The sequence below is a fragment of the Belonocnema kinseyi genome, chromosome 1 (genome assembly GCF_010883055.1).
Source record: "Belonocnema kinseyi isolate 2016_QV_RU_SX_M_011 chromosome 1, B_treatae_v1, whole genome shotgun sequence".
In the NCBI taxonomy this organism is placed as follows: Eukaryota; Metazoa; Arthropoda; class Insecta; order Hymenoptera; family Cynipidae; genus Belonocnema; species Belonocnema kinseyi.
The window spans coordinates 171,101,892-171,120,806 of NC_046657.1; the positions used below are offsets into that span (position 1 = coordinate 171,101,892).

An 18,915-nucleotide genomic window follows, 5' to 3' on the forward strand; every position below is an offset into this window, starting at 1 on the left:
AAGGATTGAAATGTCAAAAAAAAAGAAGAAATGTCAACAGGTGTCGAAAATTTAAACATTTCAGGCATTTAAAAAAATAAATTTGCGTTGTGAAATGTGATGTTTGAAAAAAAATTATGAACTCTTGGTAAAAGAAATTAAGTTTTAAAATTGCAAGATTAAGTTTGAGTGGGTGGAGACGTAGCTTTTCTAATAACCCTATTTGCCCAGTTTTATAAAATATTATTCTTTTTTAACTCTTAGAAATAGGAACAAAAATAAATCATTAAAAAATAAATATAATATGAATAATCTTTATTCTCAAAGTAAAAACGGAAAGGAGCATTTTTTTAATTTATCATTTATTTGCATATATTTTCTGTGTAAAAAATAAAATAGATATGCATACATATTGAAGTATTTTCAGCAAATTCATTTCTGTTCAAGAATTTTCCACACGGGACGCCATATACGACCACTCAGCTCTGTAATTTAAAATTTTTATTAATAACAAATAACATTTACCACCCACTATTAGGACTAAGTATTTAATACATATAAAACAAACTCACGATATTTGCACTTTATCACAGAAGTTTTTGAAAAAATCTCTTTGAGCCTTACATTTTTCTTCTTCATTTAATTGATCTTTCTGATCGAGACATTGCTGTACCTTATTAATGGCAATTACGGAAATTTCTTTAAGAGTCTTGTTTAGAATACAAATCTCTTTAGTCCACTTATCCCAATCACTTTCCGTAACCTCTCCTTCTTTGTCTTTAGCTTTTTTTACCAACTCATTTGTTAATTTACCCCTAACACTGCTTGATTTGTCTTGATCTGAGATGATTTTTATATACAAGGATTGGTCCTTGCTATCACATTTTATTTGCAATTGTTGCATGGTCAATCCGTATTTCTCCTGTATTTCATATTGTATTGGCTCTATAAATCGCAAGGCAACAACACACCCTAAAATACCTGAAGAATTTTTTATGTGTTATTCAAAGTCTCAAATATTAATTTCTCTATGAATGATAAATAAATATTGTCATAATAATATGCGAATAAATTGTACTTGCGAATTACGAAGGAAGTTATAGTCGCAGCTGAACACTTCATTGTATTTTTTTTTAATATAGGAAAAGCGTTATTCTCAGTCAAGCCCAACGAGAAAACTGATGATTTCGCTATAACTGTCGTACTGTACATTGGATCAGATAACACTTTCATTGAAGCTTCGCAATTCATGAATAAATAACTTATATTCTATTAATATATCAAAAGACTGTTGTTGATAATATTTTTAAATACTTATGATATTATACACATAAATCATATGAAAAACGAATATTCATTGTTAATAATTATTTAATTAGTAAAGCAGTAATTTCATGAAAATCTACAATTCTATGTAATTTATAAAAAAATATTGCATCACATTTAATTCACTATTTAGATTTTTTAATTATTTATCTGAAATTCGTATTCGCGAACTTTGTATGCCAACAATGTAGTTTGCCAACTTTAATTAGTTTCAAAAGGTTGAAGCTATGAATTCAAATTTTATAATTGCAGGTTAGAAATATTTTGCTAAACGTTTTTTCTAAAATGTTTTCTTTTGTTAAATGAGTTAATGTAATTTCTAATTCAAAAAGGTTGCAAGTCTTTTATAATTTAAATATTTTTACAGTTATAGAAATCGCTTGCTCGGTTCGGTCGACTTAGTGATCACCAATTATAATAGATTCAAGCAATTTCATTTCTTTAAATAAAACCACCTAAGCTAATATCAAAAGTCAAAGAATTTAAAAGCTTCTTCTTTATTTCAAATAAATTAGTTAGCAATTATTAATTTCATTTTTTTGTAGAAATTTTAAAATGAAAAATAGACGTAAAAGAATTTATTGTATGTTATAAATTTGATACGATTTCTTTTTCACTTATGTATTTTTCGAGTTTAATTAATGGAACGAACCAACTTAACAAACAGGAATAAAAAACAAAAGCTTCTCTGCGAATCAACTTCATGTTGCGAACAGAATGAATTAGATGCCAACATCATTATTATCTGCGAAAAGTTGTTGATTATCATACGTACAGAAAATTTTAAAAGAATTTTATATACTTTTTGGCAAAAAATTATAAAATAACACGAGTCAAAATAAATTGTGAAGAACTAGTTTTCTTGAATCCTTCTAGGGAAAGAATTTTATTCGTTTGACTCTTTTCATATCTTATGTCGTTTTGACAGAAAAGGGTAATTTTCGTATTTCAAATCAATAGGCAAGAAACAGGTGTGCCATTTTGTTTCTTTTGTCCTTTTTTGAAATGTTCCAACGTTTCATTTTTTATTTTCTTATAACTCGCGTTTTTAATTTTTTTTAAGCTGAAATACGTATAGCTTGGTAGTAACTTAATGCGTTGGCCTGGATATATTAAATTGATAGCAGAACAAAAATACGGCCGATAATCCGCAGATGTTGTAATATAATTTTATTTTAGCAATCTCGCATATAAAATTTATCACCAAACCGCATTTGCGGGGTGAAAGTAACATTTTCGGGGCGAAAGTAAAATTAGCGGGGCCAAAGGAAACTTAGCGGAGCGAAAGTAAAATCAGCAGGGCTAAAGTAAAATCAGTAGAGCGAAAGAAAAATTAGGGAGGCGAAAGTAAAATTTTCGGAGCGAAAGTGAAATTTGCGAGGCGAAAGTGAAATTTTTGGGGTAAAAGTGAAAATTAGTCGTTCTTAATTCGATTCGCGAGAAAAGCCATAGAAAAATGCCTCAGAACCACTTTCCATGGCCAAAAGGTGGCCGCGGTCGAGAGTGAAATAAAATACTATGCGTATGCAACACGGGACGAAAGTAGATCTTTCCCGCGGGTGGGTTTACTGCCCGATCGAGCAGATTTTTCCCGAGGGTGCTCGATCAGACAATAACCTACCCGCGGGAAAAATCTGATCCTTTCGCCCCTTGTTGCATAATGCACTATTATCTGTATTCTGGACAAGTCTATCCTTTTAAAAGTCAAGGTTCCCGTCATATAGATTAATTTATTTTCATTATCAAAAATTGGAATATATACCAATCGAGTAAGATGAATGTAAACAAAAAATCAGCTTGAAACAGTAAAAGATGTGAAATTAGAATATAATTATTTAGAATTTTCAGCTTGACAGCTTGACATTTGTTGAAGTGACGCCGTATTTTGTACATCTATCTTTGTGTGTAGTATCAACTTTGACACAAAGAAATGTCCTCGACTTTGCGCAATGCCATCGTTATCCGTGATCATTTGGTTAAAAACGAAACGAATACCATCCAAAAACCACCGAATTCACCGGATTTGGATCCCTGCGACTTTTTCCTATGCGGTCAACTAAGGAAACTGCTCCGCGGAACGCGTTACAAGAGCCCGAGATGAGGTCATGGAAAAATCGAAGATGGCTCTAATGGCTATACCGCAAAACGATTATAAAAAATGTTTCGAGGATTGGATCAAGCGCTGACATAAGTGCGTTGCTGTCGATTAGGAATACTTTGAAGGACACAATATCGATTATGATGAATAAACTTGTATTTTTGATTTTAAAAATAAGGTCCTAAAACTATTTGATCAAGGTGGTATACTATAAAAGCAAATTAAATGTAAGCTATATCAACAAAACTTTATTCACCTGCCTTATTACTCCAATTTAAGATAACATCTGCCCTCGCTTCCATAAATCTTACGATTTACAGTAGTGCTTCAGACCATTACACATTTCTTTTATATTTCTATCGCCTCGCTGGTCATGAAATCTGACAGGAAAAAATATCTTCTATTTTGTCGATTAGCTAATATTTATTACAGGAGTGAAGTACATTTATCGCAACTTAATGCGCAAAATGCTTTTTATTCTTGTTTAATGGTTAATTGCTTCCCATTGTGTAAACTTTTTCCCAAAACGTATATAAACCTGTCTCAATTTAGGATGTCAGTTTGTTAAAACAGAGAACTGATTCAGACTAAATGTGTATGAATTAATTTGTCTTGTTACTAAGTCAGAAAAAAATCTAAAATGAAAATCTCAATTTCACTGCTGTCATCATTTATTATTTGTGAGTATCCAATATATACATTTACCATTATTAAAAAATGAAACCGATAACTGGAATTTTACAAATATATTTTTACTTCTAGTTAACCTGGGATTAGTGTCAGCTGCAACATTCGACGAACCCGTATCATCTGTTGTGAGACAAAATTATAATTTAACATATGATGAATTGCAGCAAAAATGCGTTAAGAAAGGATCTTATTTAATGAACGAAATTTCCAACATTGTTTTAAAAGTTAATAAAGTTCTTAATGACGTTTCAAAGGACATAGTTAAAGAGGCAAGAAAAAAGTCAAAAGACACTGAAGTGAATTGGTCTGCACTAATGGATGAACTATGTCTTCAAAATCCAACTATAAGAAACAACTCAAGATCTGTTATTGATACCGTTCAGAAATGTCTGGACGAAAAAGATCAACTTAATGAAGAAAAGAAGTCAGAAGTTCAAGAAAACCTGCCAAAAACAATTTGTGATAATGTGAAATTGTTGTGAGTTATTTTGTATAAAATATGAATTTATTTTACCCTTTATTATTATTTAAATTCTGAAACTTTCAATTTTTAAATTGATGACTTTTAATTACACTAATTACTTTCTGTTTCAACAGAGCACAATTCCATTATACTGCAGGAGAACCTGGAAATGGAACAGGAGTTTAGAGCTGGATGAAATATATGTTACATAATTAAATCCATTATTGTATGTGTTTAAAAATTATGTATTCAAAAGGTATTCAATAAATTTGAATTAAAGTGAAAAGAAAAAAGATTATAATTATTTATAGAAATAGTAATTTATTAATTTTACGGGCACAGTATCTACATTATTTTTGCTTAAAGAAGAAATATAGTTTTTCTTTTAATTGTCAAGAGAAGTTCGGAAATTTGATATATGTAGAATTATCGAGAGAATTGTAACAAAAAATTATTGTCAAAGCACAGAAGTTCCTTAACATAAGCTTCCTAACGCTTTCCCTCTCCAACTACTGGTTAAGTTGCTCTGAAATCGATGAAAACTGACTGAAAAAATCCTAAATTAAGCTGGTCATACAATTTTTTACAGTTGACTCGTAAATTTAAAAAATAATTTCATATGGGCATACAATGGAAGACTTTGGACGATCGCCTAATTTTCGTGAGCCTAGCAAAAGATAGAATTGCTGCACAAGAGAATATCAACTTCCGATTAAAACTTAATAACCTATTTTTACTTTTAAAATACTTTAAAATCAATAGGTTGATAATTAAACTATTTCATTTAATATTAAAGTACACTATTTGCAATATATATTAGCTTAAGTATATTATTTTTGACATTAATTTCGACAGCTTCCTCGCCAATTCTGTTGGCTACCCCTACCTCGGTCATATCCCATACCTCGCTCACCACCTTTTCCTCGTCCTCCTCTACATCGCCCACCTCTTTGGTCATTACCATATACGTGACTCGCAGTTAATGCCATTTCAACAACAAAATTTGAAAAATGTTTGTGCATGAAGAAGATCGCGCGCCGTAAGCGCGCCCAAAATTTTTTGTTTCTATTATATGATGCACAGAAACGAGCGTGAAGCGCGAGGTTAACATGATCTTTAAAGCAAATATTTAGCGCGAAGTTAAGTTAGAAGCTCGAGTTACTTGATGAGAATGTTTTCCTTAACGTCGATAAAACTCAGGGTATATTCTAAGGATTTTTTTTAGAACTGTCCGACCTGACAGTATACGATTTCTAAAAAAAAGGTTGAAGGTCTCGTAGACAGGATCATTTCGCTCTCTATCCCTCTCTCTTTCTATCTCTTTTTTCTTTTGTCTTTTTCTTTTGCTTATCTCCAAAATGACTTTTAGAACTGCCCATTTTTTTAGAACTGCCCATTTTGGTAGAACTTTCCGTCAGAATATACCCTGATAAAACCTTAAGAATATTAGTTCTCCTCTTTATGTAAAACTGAATTAATTAAACCAAAAGCATGTTAAAGCATAATTTAAGAGGAAAAATTTGGTGAAAACATATATGGAGGTTTTGATAATTTTATAATATTTGCAAATAAGCTTCTTATTTTTATTTAAGTCAAACACAAAGAGTGAAAACCTAGAGGAACCGAGCGTAAAGCGTGAGAGAAATCTTGCGAGCGAAATGAGCCGCGCGCGAATCGCGCGACAAGAATATCCCCACGATGCGGGCAGATGTTTTTATTTTCATTTTAATAACATTAGAATGTTGGCACGGTAACAAAACATTTATAAACGTCGAATTATTGAGTCTATTTTTAGGAGAAAATTCTCTAAAATTGCAATCAATCGTCAAACTGAAGTGCTGAATTTAAACCAGATGTCTCAATGCATTCTACATTAAACTGAAAGCATCAGCTGCGGAATTTCTTTTTGTCTCAGATTTTCAACTCCTTTTCGATGGTTGACCTATATTACTTTAAGTAACTTAAACTAATTAACTCATTTACTAATTTAACTTATTACTTAAATAACTAATATTTTAAATAAATAATTAAAACTTAACTGATTGAACTAATTAAAAAGAGAGCAAACGCGTGGTACCATACAGTACCGCCAGCAGCTCATGGGTGAATATTAAAACATAAAAATGCAAAAACGAATATTTTAATCGTAATTTTGAATGCATGAGCCGTGGCGCACTTTTCTCATGTGTGGTTAAATGAAAATGTCACCTGCTCATTATGGTCCATTTACTATCATTTATGGCATAAATTTTAATCTTCAGTTTAATATCTTGTTTAGTCGTCGCCCTGATATTTATTTGGAATGTTATTCCATTGAAAATGTAATTTAATTGGTTTGCAAATTTTTTAATGTTTCTAATTTTAAATCCTTGAGGCTCTATTCTTAAAAATAACTTATTGTTTTTTTTCGACGTGAGCTTTAAATCTTCATCGAACACTGTTATTTTTCAAAGATTTTGACACTGAAATGTATCTTCTTTTGACTATCCGTAATTAACGTCAGGTGATAACAAAATCATTTTTTATGACACTTAGTAGGTTATTTTTATTTTAGTTTTAATTTATTATAAAAAGACGCTATTCATTTTAGAGAGGAAAGCATTCCTCTTGAACGCCCGCATTGAAAGCCGAAACTGTCAAAAGGAAAACGATGTTTTTTAACAGCTGGAATAGTTTTTGATGTTTTTTCTTTTTATTTGGCCGTAAGATCGAAGAAAGAAAACATGATTAAATTTTGATACCATTATTTCTGTTAATAAGGGTACACCTACTTAGCCGCGCAATGGTATTAAAATTAATTTAAATACCTTTTTTGTAACATCTAGTTTAGTTAAATATGAGGTATTTTTCGTGTTGGCTCGCAGTAGGCGAAAATGCAGAATAACGTACACGGTAAAACCTTCTAAGGAGGTACCAAAAACCTAACTCCGAAAGTAGTAATCACATCAAAAAATTTGACTTTATCAGGAAAATCTTGATTTTTGAAAACTCTTTGGGTTGGCCGTGCACACATTTGTTATGTTCCGAACATTGTTTTAGGAAAACAATTAAACTAATTAAATTTCACAACTTAACTGTTGAATTAAATGAAAAAAGACGAATTTTCAAACAATACTTGAATCCCCAATAAAAAGAGATAATTCAGTCAATAAAGGAAAAAATGTTATCTAAAATGTAATATCATCACAGAATAAAAAGTTTTTGGGATTTTAAGGACACGTGACAGGTGAAATACAATAAATTAATGATAAAACATAATGGAATTTCATTGCAATTGTGATTCCGTGGTAACAAGATTTGAAAAAAAAATATTTTTAACACAAACGAATGTTTAAAAGGAATGGTTAAAACTACTCTACTTTAAAGAATTAGCAAATTCGCTTTTGGCAAACGTGAATTTTTATTGTAGATTAATTTACTTTTTGCCTTTAATTTACATAAAGAAATTACTGGATAAAAGCGGCTACTGTTGCTTTTTTCGATGTTTGAATTCATTCATTCACTGATTTTTTCGTTAGGTTATGTATACTTAACAATTAAACACAACCCATAACCAAGCCATCATAATTATCATTGTTAGAAATTATTACAAAAGTTTTATTTATTGCGCGTTTTTGAGCACAGGTATTTTTTTCTGCAAATTAGTTCTTTTTCCCTTTCAGGAATAATATCTGCATGTATAAATTGCCTTTGACAAAACTTGTGTTTGTTATCAACAATTATTACAAAAATTTTACAGTTTTGAACAGAGCATTTTTCTTTTCAGCAGAGTCACATCTTTTTACCGCAAGAATAAGATAATTACCAAGGAAATTAACATTTCACAACGTACAGTATTACTTCTAATTTTATTTATCCTCATAAGTATTATAAGCGAATAAATTTAAACCGTAAATTTTGTTTCAAGAACTTTCTGATGGTGAAAAAACTCTGCAATAAATAAAAATGTTCTTTGTTTAAAAATGCGATATAAGTTTATTTGTTGATAACAATTTGTGTCGAAAGACAAATTATTGTGATAATAACAACCGTTTGAAAGTTTATATGGCGTTGAATGTGTCTATGTTGAAGTTATTTCACTGCATTATTTGGACCGAGGACAAGAATAAATATTGAGTTAATGCTGAGATTTCCGAAAAAATGTTTCCCGGTGGAATGCAAATTTGAAAGAAGATAAAAAAACGAGATTTCTCACACGCTTTAATTTCTTATAAGCTAATTTTTTAAATAAATAAGCATTTGACGTTCATAAATAAAGTTAAAAACTAAATTCCATTTTTTTGGGATTTCTACCTATAGAGTAGTAGACAATGCATTTTTCTTAAAATATATTAAATCGCTGAAGTCGACGGTAGACGTAAACAAAATGTCACCCTCTTGTCCGCGGAAAATATTTGTCCGAATCACTAGGAAAGACTTCAAATTCAAATTTTATTTAAGCAATCACATAATATCTGTTCATGCTTTTAGTCTAGAATTTGGAAATTTGAAAAAATTAAATATATAATCTGGCACAAATTTTAGTCTTTAAATCTGTTCTGAGAACATTAATAAAGATAGAGTGATTGCTTAGATGGCGATTTAAATCAATTATTTCATGATTGATAAAAAAAACAATTAACTGTTATTAATACTGCCATAATTAAAAGAGAAGTTACATTTTTAAAATTCCAAAAGCAGTGTACAATGACGGGCATTATTTCTCCGAATGAACTCAAATTTAGGCAAAGTATAGATTATTACCTATGGCATGACAATATGTGGAAAAAAATATAATTAATGCTAACCTCCATTTATGTAGGTCAAATATTAGTTTATTTGAAGAATAATTATATGATAAGAAATTAAAGTACGCGGCGAATCTCGTGTTTCTATCAGCGCTGAAATTTTCATTCCACGGAAAAATATTTTGCATAATGACTCAAGAATTATGTAATATTTATTCGTCTTCTCAGACCAAAATTAGAGAATAAAATTTGCTCTTGATTTATTAAATTTAAAAACTTTTTCGGAACAATTTACTTGATTTAGCGATGAGTTAAAATCTAGGCTTCGAAAAGATTTTGAAGCTACATACTTTCTTTAATTGTCCAATAAAATAAAATTAGCATAGACGGACTTAACGCCATTAGAGATTTTCACAAAGTTGTTATTAGCACAATAGATTTTTTTTCGACAAAATTTTAATTAAAAAAGTTAACTTATATGGCAGTTTTGAACCAAGAAATTTTTTCTTTTTTGCAGAGTGATTTCTTTGAATCTGAAAAATAATATTCTCACACAATGGATTGCTATTCAACAACAAATAAATCAATGATTATCAATAATGTAGTTACTTTTACGCGAAAAACCTTCAACTTATATTAAGAAAAGAGTGACAACCTCGTTTCGATTTTTTTAAATTTACTAGAGTCATACATAATTTCCTAATGTTTTTGTAATGTTGCACAGTGGTAGCAAATGCGACAAATTTTAAACATAGAAAAAATGATCCAATCTGCATAAATTAAAAGGATTTTTTTTGCAGGTGATTTTTGATTTAAAATCTAAATTTAAAAAAAATGGCGGCTACAATATGGCTACTAAAAAGTCGGAAAAATGATTTAATCGGAATAAAATTTACAGTACTTGTTTTTTTTTTTATAGTTGAGTTTAAATTAAAAATTTTCGAAACAAAGATGGCAGCTCTAATGCGGACCTAAAAAAACCTCAAAAGAAAGGCTCCTTCTAGAAAAAATTTACTCCATAGATGCTTTTCGATAGCTGACTTCAAATTCGAAATCCAAATTTTCTAGAACAGAATGGCGGCTTCAACCTGCACCCAAGATCTTAAAATAAATTTACGCCAGTGTTTTTGTGTGTGTAAACATTGCTTTTGTAAGATATCAAATTAAGAAATTCATTTTCCAGCTGTTAAAAAAAGTCTCTTATCTATATTCTCGACGGCGCTATCACCTTTCAAAGTCAAAGCTTATTTAATAGGTCACCCGGTCACTGGTTCACTGTTATCCGTCAATATAGATGAATTATTCTTTCTCAGAGAAAAGTTATCCTTTTCAGTTATTACAAAATCGATCAACGATTGAGAAAATGGTGAGACTTTTTTCCAAATTATTTTTTTCAAGTTTAAAAACTTTAAAAAGCCGAGAAATGTGGAATTCAAAAAAAGAAAGTATTAATACATTTGTTTGATCTTTAAGTTCGAAATGGTTTTACTTCTTTTTTTTTAATTTTGCATTTAACTTGGTTTATTCTTGAAAGCTTGTAATTTGATTTGATTCAAGTTTTAGAATATAAATTTTAAATTGTAAAATCGTTCATCATCACACAGATTAGATTATTGTTATTATCGAATAGTGGAATATACCAATTAAGTTTAATCCCCGTAAACATAAAAAGCAGCCTGAAAATTTAAAATATATGAAATAAGTAAATAAGAAGAGGATTAATTAAGACTTTCTGCAGTATTATTCTTTTGAAAAAGAAGTTTTCACAGCTGTGCAAATGTTATATTCCACGGTATTGCTTCAGACCATGACACATCACGTTCATATTTTTATCGCCACGCCGATGTCAGGAAATCTAACAGGAAAAAAATATCTTCTAATTGTCGACTTAGCTAATATTTTTATATGACTAAAGTACAGTTTTGTAACTTCATCATACATTACTGCGCAAAATTTATTTTATGCTTGTTTATTCGTTAATTGGTTCCCCTTATGTAAATGTTTTTCCCCCGCATGAATATGATCTATTTTCAACATAGGATGTCAGTTTGTTAAAAATAGAAAACTTATTTAGAATACATGTGTATGAATTCATTTTTCTTTTTTCTGAGTTAGAAAAATTCTAAAATGGAGATTTCGATTTCTCTGTTGTCACCATTTATTATTTGTGAGTATTCAATACATACATTCACAATAATTAGAAAATTATATCGATGACTGGAATTTTACAAATTTATTTTTACTTGTAGGGAACCTGGGATTAGTATGGGTTGAAACATTTATCGAGCCCATATCATCGGTAGTGAGACAAAATTATAATTTAACATATGATGAATTACATCAAAAATGCGTTAAAAAAGGATTTTATAAATCGAATGAAATTTACAATATCATTTTAAAAACTAATGAAGTTCTTAATGAAGTTTCAAAGTATATAGTTAAAGAGGCAAGAAAAAATTCAACAGACACTGAAGTGAATTGGTCTGAACTGATTGATGAAATATGTCTTCAAGATCCCACTATAAGAGACAACTCAAAATCCGTTATTGATAAAGTTCAGGAATGTCTGGACGAGAAAGATCAACTAAGTGAAGAAAAGAAGGAAGAAGTTGAAGAAAATCTGCCGAAAATAATTTGTGAAAATGTGAAAGTATTGTAAGTAATTTTACATTAAAATAAGAATTTATTTGACCATTTATAATTAATTAAATTCTGCAATGTTCGCTTTTTAAAACTTTGACGTTTAATTATACTAATTATCTCATTTTTTTCAACAGAGCACAATCTCAGTATACTGCAGAAGAGCCTGGAAAATCCCCGGAGAATAAAAGAAAGTAATAAAGCTTAAAGTTGTACGAAATATCTATTACATAAACAAATCCATTATTCTATGCGTTTGAAAATCATGTATTCAAAAGGTATTCAATAAATTTGCAGTAAAGTTAAAAAGAAAAATGACAAAAAATTCTTGATAGAAAAAGTAATTTATTGTTTTAAGGGCTTTAATATGAATTATTTTTGCTTGAATACAAAATATGTACATGTGGGAAGCAAGTTTGGGGCGCTTTTTTAACAAATAAAAAAAAATTAAAAAAAAAATGGTGGCAGCAGATTATTTACTTTTAAAGTTCTACCACCTGTATACACACAACTTCACAATCTAACTCGTGACAAAAAAATTTGAATTTCATCAATTTATTCAGTCTGAATCGTAAAATTAAAATTATTTAAAACTATCAAAGTCGATTGGGTTCAATTGCTCCAAATATAGTTAATTCTGATCCCTTCGATTGTTTTTAATAAAGAAATTAAAATGACTGAAAAATGATAAGAATTGATTTAATTCAACTTGAGGAAAACTATTAAATTTAATTAATTTATTGATTTTAATCGTTTAATTAGAATTATTTAAAACTATACAAATCTACTAGGTTCAATTGCGCGAAATATGATTAATTTAAATTATTTAATTGTTATTAATAACGCAATTACAATGATTGAAAAGTGATAAAAATTGATTTAATATGATTGGTGAAAAATATATTAAATTTCATTCATAATATAACATTATTTAAAGCTATAGAAATAGATTGGTTTAAATTACATAAAATGTAATTGATTCTCATTCCGACAATTATTTTCTATAATGTGAGAAAATTGATTAAAAAGTAATAGAATTTGATTGGATTTATTTATGAAAATTCTATTGAATTTCATTTATTTTTATTCATTATTAAAATATAATTAAACTTTATTCACAATTATTCATAGGAAGATGATTGAGATATGAATGATTATTGAGCTATCTAATATTTATTGAAAGTATTCAAAAACAATAGAATTTTATTTATTTTCAATAAATTTTAATAATCCATTATTAGCAGGATGTGTATATTCTTTTGTTATGGAACGTAATTATTATTCTACTGTTTTATAAATTCAATGTTCTGCTTTGAACTTTTTGTTTATTCACAAAACGTTGAGAAATCTGGAAGAATATTTAAATGCAACTCTCGATTGTAAAAGATATATTTCGTTAATTTGAACATTCCAATCTTTAGCTTTTAACACGTTATTTTTTCAAATCCTGTTGAAATTTTCGTAAAACTTCACCCTTGCAAAATACATATATTATAGTATATTTATACTTACGCATGTCAGGGGTTATATTGCTAGCAATTGATAAAAATATGTCCATACATTGCAGAAACATTTACAATCCGTTCTGGCAAATACTGTATGCTTTATTAATTAAAAATCAGCTGATCCAGCAGTATAGGAAACTGAGAAAAAAAGTACTGTTCGTCATATCTCTCTGCTACCATCAGAAAATCTACACGCGCGCGTTTTTGAATAGCAGATGATCGGAAGTATATGAGTTTTCTCGTTCGAATATATTATTATATAGTACCACTTCTCCTGTTCGAACTGATCACAAATTTGAAAGCTTTTTGAATTAAAAAAATCGGCAGCATAGCGTCTTCCTTCATCCGGTAGCGTCCCGCGGTATCACGACATTTATTTTGAAATAGATTAATCGCAAAATTATAAATAAGGGATTTTTCATAACGATAAATTTGTGTTCCGGAGGGAATAATCTATTCAAACGAGACGACTCATATAATTCCGATTGAAATTCACATACAGGTAAGTACTTTTAATCGGTTAATCATATTTCGTCGTCTCGTTCTCCTTGATAATTATGTAGATATTTAAAGCTAGATTGCGATTTTCTAGAAAACAGAATTTTCTTTACATAACTTTCATTTGAACACTCATAATTTTAAATCTTATTTAATACCACTGCCTTAGCGAATGCAGTTTTATTAATTATTAGTTGCTTATAAAAACGAGCAAGAACTATTTAGGGGTCCCAAGTGCAATCATATTTTCGTTTTTGTGGCTTTACACCTGAAATCCCTTTAAAAAATCGTCTCATTAAGTGATTATTATCAAGTTCTGGCGAAGAAATTAAAAAAATAGCCGATCTGCAAGAATTAAAGGTACCATATCTGCCTTTTTGGTTTGAAAATTAGCATTGAAAGAGACATTACATTTGATATATCTGCATCGAATACTGACCAATTCTTTTTGAATAATATTCCCACCATGTGCACAAGGGTTTTTTGTACTGTTTAATTGTAGGATCAGATAATGAAGCTAAACATCACTTGTATTCCTGATTTCGGCATGCCTCTGCGCCAAAAAGCTTTACCGAAAATTATCCTGCTAACAGGCCAAGATTTCTGGCTAATGGATGTACATTCCTGAAAGCAAATGTAAGAAATTTAATTTTTAGAGGAAAATACAGTAGCTCTTCTATTAACAGTTCTAGGAATAAGGGGTAACAAGTCTCTGCCGGCTATAAAGGTACCACTAACACTTCTTCAGCCTTATCATCAAAATTTTTCTCAAAACTCGCAATATTTTGTACGTTTTTTATTGAAGTTTGTTGCAAAAAAATCTACATCGAATATTCGAAATCTCTTTTGAATAGACTCAAATGCGTAGTGGTTTAACTCCCACTCTGTTTCTGGCGGAAGAATACGACATTCACTATCTGCAATCTTACTTTCTTTTATTTTATTTGCGACGCAAAAATCCAGAAACCTCTTCTCTTACACCACTGCCAAATTTCTCTACTAATTTTATTAAGTTTAGGGATTTTCACGCTTCCCATACGATTTATGTACGATAAGGCAGTAGTATTATCAACGCGAAGCAAAATCTGACGAGAATGGCAAGTATTTGCAAAATATTTGAGGGCATTAAAATTGGAAAACTGAATCTCGAATACAGTTATTTACGAAAAATTTCCCATTGCTCTTTGTAAAGTGAAGTATTTTTATCTTTCTACGGATTTGGTGTAAACCCGTATTTTATACATGGACAAGCTGAAATTAAAGTGCCAATACATTGTGTAAACTCTCAAATTTTAAATATTGATTTTTATCGAAATTTTTTCGTTCAATTCAGAATTTTTTTTCTTTTTTCTTTAGGCAGTTCAACAGTTGATGTATTACTGTCAAAATTAAACCCTAAGAATTTACATTTTTGAGCTGGATCTAAGGAGCATTTTTCAAAGTTTAATATGAATCCAGTGACACTAAAAATTCCTTTATGAATAAGACTTATACAGCACGATTTTTCAGTATTCCCAAAGAACAACATGTCATCTAAATAAATTACCGACAAAAACCCCTTGCTTCGAAAAAAATAAGCTACCGACTTGAACAATTGTGTGAATACAAATGGAGCTGTACAAATACCAAATGGGATGCAGTTAAATTCGTAAAGTTAATCGTCAAATTTAAACCGTAAATATTTCCTATAACCCTTTTCAACGGAAATAAAAAAATAGGCATTCTTTAAGTCTATTGAATCCAGAAAGCACATTAGTGTCAAAAGTCTAATAACAATTTTTTTAAACTCCATTTTGAAATGTTCGGTATAAATGAACGAAATAAACAAATTTTTAATCTTTTAGGGCCGTTTGGTTTATCCAATAAAAAATATGATGAGAGGAATTCGTTTTTTTTTAAATTTTACATTCTGCTATGTCACCTTTTGAAATAAAATCATCTATTGAGATTAAATCTTTGTTATATTTCAAGCTTGTTAATTTGGGATTACTAGGTTGACCGCTTTGAACGACTTTTTTAATAAAGGAGATCTTATAACCTTGTAAAAATTCAAGTATCATGCTGTCTTTTGAGAGTCCTTTCCAGACATTTATAAAAAGATTTAACCTACCAGCTGTCTTACCTACACTCACTAATGGCGATAATTCTCCTTATAATTTGGTTGTGTTCTGTATTTCGGTCTCGAGTAGGGTTTCACTTAAATAAATCTCTGACTTGGCTCTTCCGTTTTTGAGCTTCCTGGTGTTGATTTTATTATATCCTTGCTCCGTTTTTCAACATCTTTCGAGCACTTAAGCGATCATGAAGATCATCTATAAATAGGAGATTACCAATGGGAAGATCTACTGTAAAATCTTTTATCATTCTATTCACATTTGGCGTAATGAACGACCGTCTTGTCATTGAAATATTATAATGAATATCCGACAGAATTCTTGCTGCATCGCTTGGTAAAGCAAACTTGGATTACTTTCTCTCCCATCGTTAAATATGGTCGAGAACGCCATTCCGATAGCGTGAATTGCAGATCCAAATTTATTTTGGGCTGTTGTCTGGTAACTATTCTTTTTATTAACAATATCTAGCATGGTAGACTTAATTGTCCGATTCAAATCTGGAGATTTAAAAACTGAAAAATTATCAGGTATATTTGGTACTTTTTTTAATGTTTCCTTCAGAAGCTCAGCGGCCAAACCCTTTTTTAAATCAAAGTCCACATTTCGGTCAAAATATTATGAAAATTTCCTCAGAATTGTTGTGTTTAGATACACCTTCACCAAGAATTTTTAAAGTATCGATACTGAACTGAAAGTTGCAAAGTTTATCAAAGGAGCCAGAATTCTCCGAGCCCTCTTCTGAGTCTGAATACCTATCCTGCAAGCTTATTGACGAACTTCTGTCCGAATAATAAATTTCTGTTTTTGAAATATTGCAAACATTTTTTATATGAAACCTAGAATATGAATGATAAAAAGTAATATTGTCTATGGCATGACCGTAGCAGCAGAAAAGAGGTTATGTTTCAAAAAATTTGAGCTGTGTTTGTTCAGAAATTTAAACCAAAGTAAAAAATTTATAATGTTTCTACTTGCCTACATTGCCTATTTTGCACTCAAAATAGGCAAATAGAAACATTATAAATATTTACTACGGTTTAAAGTTATGATCTAACGCAGCTCAAATTTTTGTAACATAACCTCTCTTGCACTGCTACTGTCATGCCATATACAATATTGCTTTTTATCATTCATTTTATTGGTTAACTTGTATTAAAATCATATAAAAAATGTTTGTAATATTTCAAAAACATGTAGTACTCCACATTTCCGTCGATTGCATTTCGATTTAAAAAGAAAAAGAATTGTGACGATTAAAATGAGCTCTACTGAAAAAAGGGAAAATCGAGTTACTTTGTTAGAGGATTTAGAATTGACTCGCGCGAGATAGGTGTTTTTTATTAGAACCCATCAATTTATCCGCATCCATATTTCCTCTCGTTGTACCTTGATGCTAGCAATGACGGTCACTGCTATCTATTCCCTATCGATGTATATATGTTTTTTTCTACCAGAAGACATTTTATTTTTAAGAGATTGATTTCCAATTGGGGAGTAACTTCTGTAAGAATTAGCCGAATTCGATCTAATTTAAAAGAACCCTATAAATTCCTAAAATATAATTTACAATGTTAATTCAAGTTCCCCATTTTAAACTTCTAATTCAGACGTAATTTGTTGTATCAAATTAAGGTAAGTGATTATTGACGAAATAATAATTATGCAAGCAAATAAATTATATACTCTCGAATATCTGCAAGGTATAATTAGTCCTCACAGCCACAATCACTATCTGTTTAAAGATCTTTAAGGTACCTACCACAATACCCAGATAACAGGTACACTTTAGGACTTGCCTTTACACTTTCATTTTAAGAATTCTATTAAGATAACCTAGTCCGTTATCGTAGTACAATTGCTAAATGATAAAGATAACTTGCAAAAAAAAATTCTTTTTTTTTTTGTTATAATATTTCATTATTATTTAAATTAAACGATTTAGCAAAAATAAGAATAGGATATTGAATATCTGAATCGCTCAATAATAAAAACTGTTTAAATTAAAATCCCTATTTCGACAACTGCTATGAGGAATGAGCGTGCGACTCGACGCGTGCAAATTCCTGCCTGTTTAGCCCTCGTAATTAGTGTCCCAATTATAAAGTTGCAAGCTAGCGCAAAACTTAAAACTTAAAAACTTAAAGGAATGAATAACCTATAATTCTATATAATCGGTATAAAAATATTTTTTGTTTGTCTTGATACAGCGCCTTTTAAAGTTAAGGTGTATATTAGGAGTTGAGAGCGAGTTCTCAAATTCTTGAAATTTGAAGCCTAAAAAACTGCCTAAAATAATAACATATTTTTATCATTTTTGTACTTTCATGAACTTCAAATAGTTTTTAATAGATTGTCACCAATGCTACATAAAAAAAATTCATTTTTTTAGTTTTGATCACCTTTTCGTACCATCTGAACCACTGTGCACCGTCTCCTGACCTCACTTTTTGGAAGTTTTCTTTTTACATACATTTCTGAACTTGTAGAATCACTTTTCGAATGCTCTCTTTTTCTCCATCTATCAAATTCAGAAGTCTTTCTTCTCGAACGACTAATTATTAACAAACAAATTAAAACTTAGGTAAATGTCACACTCAAGAACGGACACGAACAAAGTTACTTTGTTCTCAGATCGTGCAGAAAAAATGAATGACGTAATGCCGCGGGACGTCACCGGTAGAAGGAAGACGCCATGCTGGTAATTTTTTGAATTAAAAAATGCTTTAAAATTTGTGATCAGGTAGAACAGGAGAACTGGTACTATATAATGAACTACGAGAACGAGACGACGAAATATAATTATAAAAAAACAAACAAACTTCAAGGCACCTAAGTTCCCTGTCCCTCAAAGCTATGTCTTTTTTACCAAAGA

At 30.0% G+C, this 18,915-nt stretch overlaps 2 protein-coding genes across 2 annotated transcripts; one reads left to right on the forward strand and one right to left on the reverse strand.

The window, feature by feature from the left end:
• Positions 1-361: 361 nt before the first annotated feature.
• Positions 362-13,542, reverse strand: LOC117173391. The gene is made up of 4 exons (XM_033361925.1): positions 13,436-13,542; positions 1,062-1,183; positions 552-960; positions 362-464 (listed from the first exon to the last, which is right to left on the reverse strand). Exons 2-4 carry the CDS (start codon positions 1,099-1,101, stop codon positions 422-424), a joined length of 492 nt encoding a protein of 163 aa, XP_033217816.1. The 5' UTR covers positions 1,102-1,183; positions 13,436-13,542; the 3' UTR covers positions 362-421.
• LOC117173382 lies at positions 10,624-12,322 on the forward strand. Its single transcript, XM_033361912.1, has 4 exons — positions 10,624-10,649; positions 11,399-11,450; positions 11,533-11,938; positions 12,061-12,322. The coding sequence occupies exons 1-4, from the start codon at positions 10,647-10,649 to the stop codon at positions 12,119-12,121; spliced, it is 522 nt and encodes a 173-aa protein (XP_033217803.1). The 5' UTR covers positions 10,624-10,646; the 3' UTR covers positions 12,122-12,322.
• Positions 13,543-18,915: the final 5,373 nt, after the last annotated feature.